This window comes from Cajanus cajan, chromosome 11, assembly GCF_000230855.2.
Source record: "Cajanus cajan strain Asha chromosome 11, NIPB_CcT2T_4, whole genome shotgun sequence".
NCBI lineage: Eukaryota > Viridiplantae > Streptophyta > Magnoliopsida > Fabales > Fabaceae > Cajanus > Cajanus cajan.
This window is the reverse complement of record NC_138527.1, coordinates 29592312-29599379: the sequence shown is the minus strand read 5'-3', so window position 1 is coordinate 29599379 and position 7068 is coordinate 29592312. Positions and strand designations below refer to the sequence as shown.

Sequence of the window (7068 nt, the reverse complement as noted above, 5' to 3'; positions counted from 1 at the left end):
TCGTTTGAACATTCCTATATATATATATATATATATATATATATATATATATATATATATATATATATATATATTATAAAGAGTAAAGCCATTTAAGAATTTTACATAATACAAAACACTGCATTTTTCTTGTCCCATTAAATTACCTCCAAATTCATGCAGTGTCATATTACTGTTTTTTTTTCATAAACTTACGCAATCTAATAGTTCTACACTTTGGTTGCCTCTTTTGATCTGTCGAATATATTGAGAACTTTCCAAAAGATACACTCAGTTTACAAGATTTTATTTACATTTAACTACTATACAAGAATTATCAGTAAAGTGGCCAAGTTATGGATGTCTATGACAGCGAATGGATGGTTTAAATCTAGAAATACGAAACTCGATGACAATAAGTGAGATTCTGAAGGATTAGAAATTTATGCAACAAGAAATTACATAAATTATGATGTCTTTATGGTTCAAAGTAACTCGAATGCATTATCAGGTAAATGCTTAACTGGTCTTATATTCTGAAGATCACTAAGCACTCCGGGGTGGTTCCCACCTAGCATATAAACCTTCTCCTCACCTATGCAAAAATAACAACAAAATGCATCTTAAATAGGAGAGTGACAAAACAAGGAAACCATAACATTTGTTGGGTATGTATTGCATTGTCAATATGATAAAATAATTTTTTTTAAAATTTAATAAGTAATATCGACATTTAGCCATTATCATATTCATATATCATTCCTTGTACGTACATTCATGAACAGTTAACATAATTAATAAAAAAAAATTATAATAAAATATATCATAGGATAATTATTTTATCACATTATAGTCAATTGTTTGTTGTTGCAATAAAGGATATGGTAATATTTATCTTATCCTCTATCTTATGCTATTGATCTAATATATCATATAATAACATCATCGATCCTTGTACATTATGAATGACTATTGTAATTAATAAGATTTTTATAATAAAATATATTATATATATTGTTTGTTGCTACATTAAAAGATATTACAGTGTTATCTTACCTTTTATTTTATGTTAATGGTATAGTATATTTTCTATCTTGAAGGTAGATTTGAGTTAAGAAATAATGAGATAAGATAAACTTTCATTTTCTTTTTATCTATAATATATAATAAAGACGATTGTCTCATATTTAAAACACTAATTGATCTACTAAATATTAATAATTTTTTAAATATTTTATTAAATAAAATCTAGAGATACAAAGTATCTCAACTCTACTAGTATATATTAAGGGATGAAAACACTTTGTGTCTTGTGCATTTTATTTAAATAAAAAGTTTTTTTTTATAAAAAAAGAATGAACACAATTTTATTACAACTAATACAATACAAAAAGAGTTAGTTTAGTTTAAAATTTTATGTTTACAAATTAAAGAAGAGTTGTGATTATTAAATGAGAAGTATATAAATGATAAATAAGAGTATTCACGGATATTAAAAGACAAATATGTCTTAAGAAAGGTAAAAATAAAAAAAATGATATTCTCTTTATCTTTGATTAGTGAGGTTAAAACATTTTATGTCTCCATATTTTATTTAATATAAGTATTTAAAATTTATCAACTTTTGTTGGATCAATAGTGTTATATTTGATTCTCAAATCTTAAAGTTTCAGGATTGGGTATGTATTCATAAGGATAATTAATTTTTAATATTATTATTTTATTTAAAATTTAAGGATAAAATTGTCTAAAAAAAAATGAATACACCAAATTATACTATTGCATTTATACATGTTATAAATTATAAAATAAATATAAATATAGGTATAGATTATAAACTATAGATATAATATAAATAAAAAAATTTAATAAAATAAAGAAATTACATAATAGTAAGTGATTTGTATTTGAAGATTTAATTATTTAAAATAGATATAAAAATATAATAGTCTAAAAAAAGTAAAGATCAAAAGTAATTACATATCTTGTATCACTTTATATCTATAACATATATAGTCTGATCTAGTGTACACATCTTTTAGATAATTTTATCTCTTAAATTTTTAAATAATAAAAAATATTATTAAAAATTAATTACGAACTTAAAATTTTTAGATTTATAAATCAAGTATAACACTAATTAATTAAATAAATATTAATAATTTTTAAATATTTTTATTAAGTAAAATATAAAGATAAAGAGTTCCTTGAGGTCAATAAAATAATATAGATTATCTTATATCAAAGGCGAAGAGGGAAAAAAGTGAAAAAATAAAACTACAATTATAGTTGTTCAAAATACCAAAAAATAAAAATAGAAAGAGAAATAAAAAATAAGCTGATACTTTGTTTTAAAAAAATTGTATATAAATAACTAACTTTTAAAAATTATGATTTCAAATGTACTACGAGAATAAATATAACCCATACAAATACAATAGTTATAGATAGGGATGACAAAAATACTCGTATATGCGGATATGTATGGGTAAAATCTGTTATGGATAATAAATAAATAAGCTAATTGAGTACCCACAAATAATGGGGACGAATAATTTTTTACCCGTTTATAAACGGGGCGGGGGCGGGTATAATAATATCCATACCTGCAGGTACCCGTTTAATAATATTTATTAAATATCCCAATTATCTTTGTACCACATAACTCTAAAACTACACTCTCTCATCTTATTTTCTTACAAAAGTGAGGTTAATGAAGTTACTAACATGTGTTAAGCATGTTATAGAATTATGTCGGATCAAATTTGATTAATTTCTAGCTTTGATTAGAGCAATAAAATTTATGTATTTTAAGTTGTATACTTTCGTTTAGAATTATGAAATTGAATTATTATAACTTTGTAATATAAGACTTTCACTTACTTGTGAGATTGATGTATTTTAAGTTATTGATTATCTTGCATTTTTATTATTATTTCAACAAAATTAACGTTAAATACAAGTTCAAAATTAATTTTAAATTTTTATTTTTAATATTTCAATGACATTAAATATAAACTTAAAATTATTTGTAATATAATTTTTTTAATCTCATAAGAAATTTATAAATATCCATAGATATTCATGGGGTATTCAAGAAATTCATGGATATCCGCTTAATGGATACCTGCACAGATATAAAGTAGATATGAGATCAACTTTCATCCAAAGAGACCGGGATGAATTTAATATTACTCCCTCCGACGGACCATTGCCATCCCTAGTCATACATATGGATAATATGTAAGAATGATTCGATTTCAACGCATAAAAGCTAGAACAAATATTTCGAAGAAGCTTCCCTGAAATAAAAAGCAAAACCTGCAATGCTGAAAAGAAAAAGAAAAATCAATAGTAGATTGGTTAATTTTTTTACGGAAATTTTAAACAATATAAGTTACGTTTATCCCGTCAATCTCTAACCAAACAATACTCAACAATAATTTGTTTTAGCAAATATTATATTACACAACTTTTATCTCTTGCACTCAAAGATATTTTACTTTTTGACTTGCCATTATCAATGAGTACTATTCATTATCCGTGTGTTGGACGCATTTTGCTGCAGCAATAGCAAGTAGCAACTCTTATATAATTCGGAAAAATAAATTCAAAATTTGAAAGTATGCTTCTGTTTCAGTGTTTGTTTATCACTTTATCTAAGCGAGATTTTGTTTGTTGTGATCATCACTCTGTTTTAGTGGTTGTTTATCACTTTATCTGCTTAAAAAAATCTTCATAGGGTGATTTTGTTTATTGTGATATCACTCGGTTTCAGTTTTTGTTTATCTCCTTATAAATCCCTTCCTAATCGTGATTTTCTACTACTCTTTCGCGTTTGTGTTTTCCTCTCACTCTACTGCTTCCTGCCTACCCTTTTACGCAAAGTCAGTGATAAAAGCATATAGAGTTTGTTCCCTTCGTAAAGCACTGGTTTTGAGGTTGGTGTTGTGTTGAGATGGGTGATCTTGACTACTACAAGATACTGAAGGTGAAGGGTGATGCCACGGATGAGGAGGTGAAGAAGGCCTACAAGAGGTTGGCCAAGAAGTGGCACCCTGATAAGAACCTTGAAGAGCCTCTTAAGAAGGAAGAGTTTGAGGCCAACTTCAAGCAGCTTTGTGAGGCCTATGATGTGCTGAGTGACCCCAAGAAGCGTCAGATATATGACTTGTTTGGTCACTATCCCCTTGACTCTCGCCGCTTAAACAAGGAGAATAGTAATGGGAATGAAAAGGTTGCAGGGGTCATTGAGAGCACCTTGCCGTGTACCCTTCTCGAGCTTTACAACGGTTGCAAAAAGTGGATGAAGGTCTTGAGAACAGTTCCTGATGAATTTGGGTAATTAACTAATTCTTGCCCTAAGTTAGTTGCACATACAGACTTGTGATTTTAGACAAAATTTAGATACAGTATCAATGTTGGTATTATTTTTCAATTAGAATTGGAGAATGGAAAATTTGTTTGTTTAACTATCAGGCTTGTGTTATGTAAAATATGTTTCATTGGTTTGTTTGAATGCAAGTCTTATTTAATGTTGAAGTTGGCTATTTGGATCGCTTGGCAGTAAGTTGAAGTGTGTAGAAGAAATGTTGAAGGTAGATATTGAACCTGGTTGGAAGAAGGGCACAAAAATCACTTTTCCTGGGAAGGGAAACCAAACACTAGGAAGAGCTCCAGCTGATCTAATCCTTGTGTTGGAGGAGATGCCTCATGCTATTTTCAAGAGGAATGGAAATGATTTAGTTGTGGTCCAGAAGATATCACTTGTAGATGCTCTCACAGGAAAGACTCTCAACTTGACTACTTTGGATGGAAGATATCTCACAATCCAAGTCGCTGATATTGTGAAACCAGATTATGAGCTGGTGGTCCCAAACGAGGGCATGCCCATCTCAAAGGAACCTGGCAAGAAAGGGAACCTCAGAATCAAGTTTGATGTTGTGTTTCCATCAAGCCTGGCTTCTCCACTGAAGTGTGATATAACTAGGATTCTGAGTGATGCTGATTACTAAACTAGTATTTTTAGTTTAATATAGCCGTGACTTTCCATTAACCTTCTTTCACATGGAGATTAGTTTACACTGTAAATAACCCTGATTCCACTAAACGATATGATTTATGTGCATATTACAAATAAACCTAGCATAGTTGCTGGTTGCTACCATATTTGCAGCATGATGTAGCTTTGGAAACAAGTATATAACTATATTGCACAGTTTTGGTATTTTTAGAATCAAGGGGTGGGTGGGAATGGAACTATGGTTATTTGTGCATTGACTGGTTTTAGTTAAATGCATGTGTTTTGTTTATTATGATGTGATTAGTTTGAAATTGACTTATCTAAAGATATTTCCTTATTTAGAATCTTTGTGCGTATCAATGTCCATTCGTTTTGTTCCCATCATTTCTCTTTCAAACTTGGCCTTTTATTTTATTGAACCTTTTTCTTAAGCAGAGAGATAGGGTACTATTTCTGTTGTTTCTCACTTGTAAGAGAGAATTCAACTATAATAGTTGGCCCACAATAAAATTGAATAATTGAAGATTTTCACGAGTCAAATAAACCAAAAGAAGGCAGTAATATTGATAGATGTTAATGGATGCCCTTGTATGTGAAACATGGGCAACTTGTACATGTGAAATTTTACATTGTAACTTGTAATGGTAAAGAATGTCATATTTTTCTTCTTTGGAAGAAAATGATGACACCAACTTATTGCAATCCGTGTTGTTGGTAGTTTCTTTTTCTCTTGAATTGGTCAAGGCAGAATGTGCTGCTGAGCCTTTCTGATTTTATTAAATTGCATGATCATTCATCTATTTTCTGTGCTTCTCAATCGATCTTTTCAGCTCCTCCTTTCTTACTCCCACCACTCTATCAGTGACTTTACCTTTCTTAACGAGTATGAATGTTGGCAATTGGTGGACTTGAAGTGGTTGAGACACTTCCTGTTATCATTTATACCATGAACACAAATCAGTTCTAAAATGTTGAAAATCATTTGTCACAAACAATAGCATTTATATATCATGTATTATGTGGCTTCTATAATAACTAACAAATTTGTTAAATTGAAGAGGAATGAGTGACATACCATTAACTCCTCCACATCAATCTTGATGAACTCAACATCTGTGAATTTTGCAGCAAACTCTTGGATAACTGGGTCCATTAGTTTGCAAGGTCCACACCATGTAGCTGTGAAATCAAGTACCATCTACACAAAAGAAAAACTGTATCAGGAAAACCTACTTTACCACTTACCAGTTGATTATGTAACTAGTTAAAGAGTGTATACACACACATACCAGCTTGTTAGTATCTTTGGTGGCTTTGAAATGAGCATTCCATTCAGCAGTGGAGTGGAAGGAAAGGATGTTGGATGATGACTTTGAAGACCTATCAAAGTACCAAAGACTATTAATGCTTTGTGCCATGTTGGTTTCTTCTTCTGCCTGGGAATGATAAACCAAAATTGATTTGTGTAGGAGGCACTAATAAGTTTGAGTACGAGTTTTCTTATTTTGGTTTGGATGATGGCAAACTAGTTGGAAACTTGCCATATATATAGAGATTGATAAAGTTATACGAAACTACTATGTGATCTTTAATGAAATGAATCATATTCTTTCAAGTGGCAAGCTATAATAAGATGGACCATTGAAGATAACTAAGATTATTCTGAGAGCATAAGTGCCAGAATCTGTAGCTGGTGCCAGCACCATTCAAGTTAGTTATATGGCTGTTCGCATGACATGATGTTAAATAATCAAATAAATAAAGTAATTTCCTGTTTTTTCTCAAATAAGGCATAAGCTTTCTTTCAACAGGATTTTAGAAGCATTTGAACTATACCGACACATGAATTAGTTTACTTTGATGAAGATTGGCTAATGTGGGAAAAAAAAATTCTTGCTTAGAGCATGCGCAACCTATAAAATTCAAGGTGATATATAAATAAATTTAATAAGAGCTCTGTTGTTTTCTTTATTATTATTTTAATTATTTCGGGTTTTTCATTGATTATACCTAATAAACCTTATGATGTTAGAATTGGTCCAAAAATCAAAAGGAAATGGACTGAA

The 7068-nt window shown here is 29.6% G+C and overlaps 2 protein-coding genes across 3 annotated transcripts; one reads left to right on the top strand and one right to left on the bottom strand.

Moving 5' to 3' along the window:
* Positions 1 to 3421: 3421 nt before the first annotated feature.
* On the top strand, positions 3422 to 5146 carry LOC109799925 (uncharacterized). Of its 2 annotated transcripts, none has more exons than XM_029271615.2 (2): positions 3422 to 4320; positions 4523 to 5146. In XM_029271615.2, the coding sequence occupies exons 1-2, from the start codon at positions 3938 to 3940 to the stop codon at positions 4992 to 4994; spliced, it is 855 nt and encodes a 284-aa protein (XP_029127448.1). In that variant the 5' UTR covers positions 3422 to 3937; the 3' UTR covers positions 4995 to 5146. The 2 variants fall into 2 exon arrangements, with proteins under 2 accessions (XP_029127448.1, XP_020216171.1); XM_020360582.3 differs by having other exon boundaries at positions 3433 to 4320; positions 4547 to 5146.
* Positions 5147 to 5542: 396 nt separating this feature from the next.
* LOC109799926 (thioredoxin H2) lies at positions 5543 to 6534 on the bottom strand. Its single transcript, XM_020360583.3, has 3 exons — positions 6292 to 6534; positions 6078 to 6200; positions 5543 to 5931 (listed from the first exon to the last, which is right to left on the bottom strand). Exons 1-3 carry the CDS (start codon positions 6418 to 6420, stop codon positions 5800 to 5802), a joined length of 384 nt encoding a protein of 127 aa, XP_020216172.1. The 5' UTR covers positions 6421 to 6534; the 3' UTR covers positions 5543 to 5799.
* Positions 6535 to 7068: the final 534 nt, after the last annotated feature.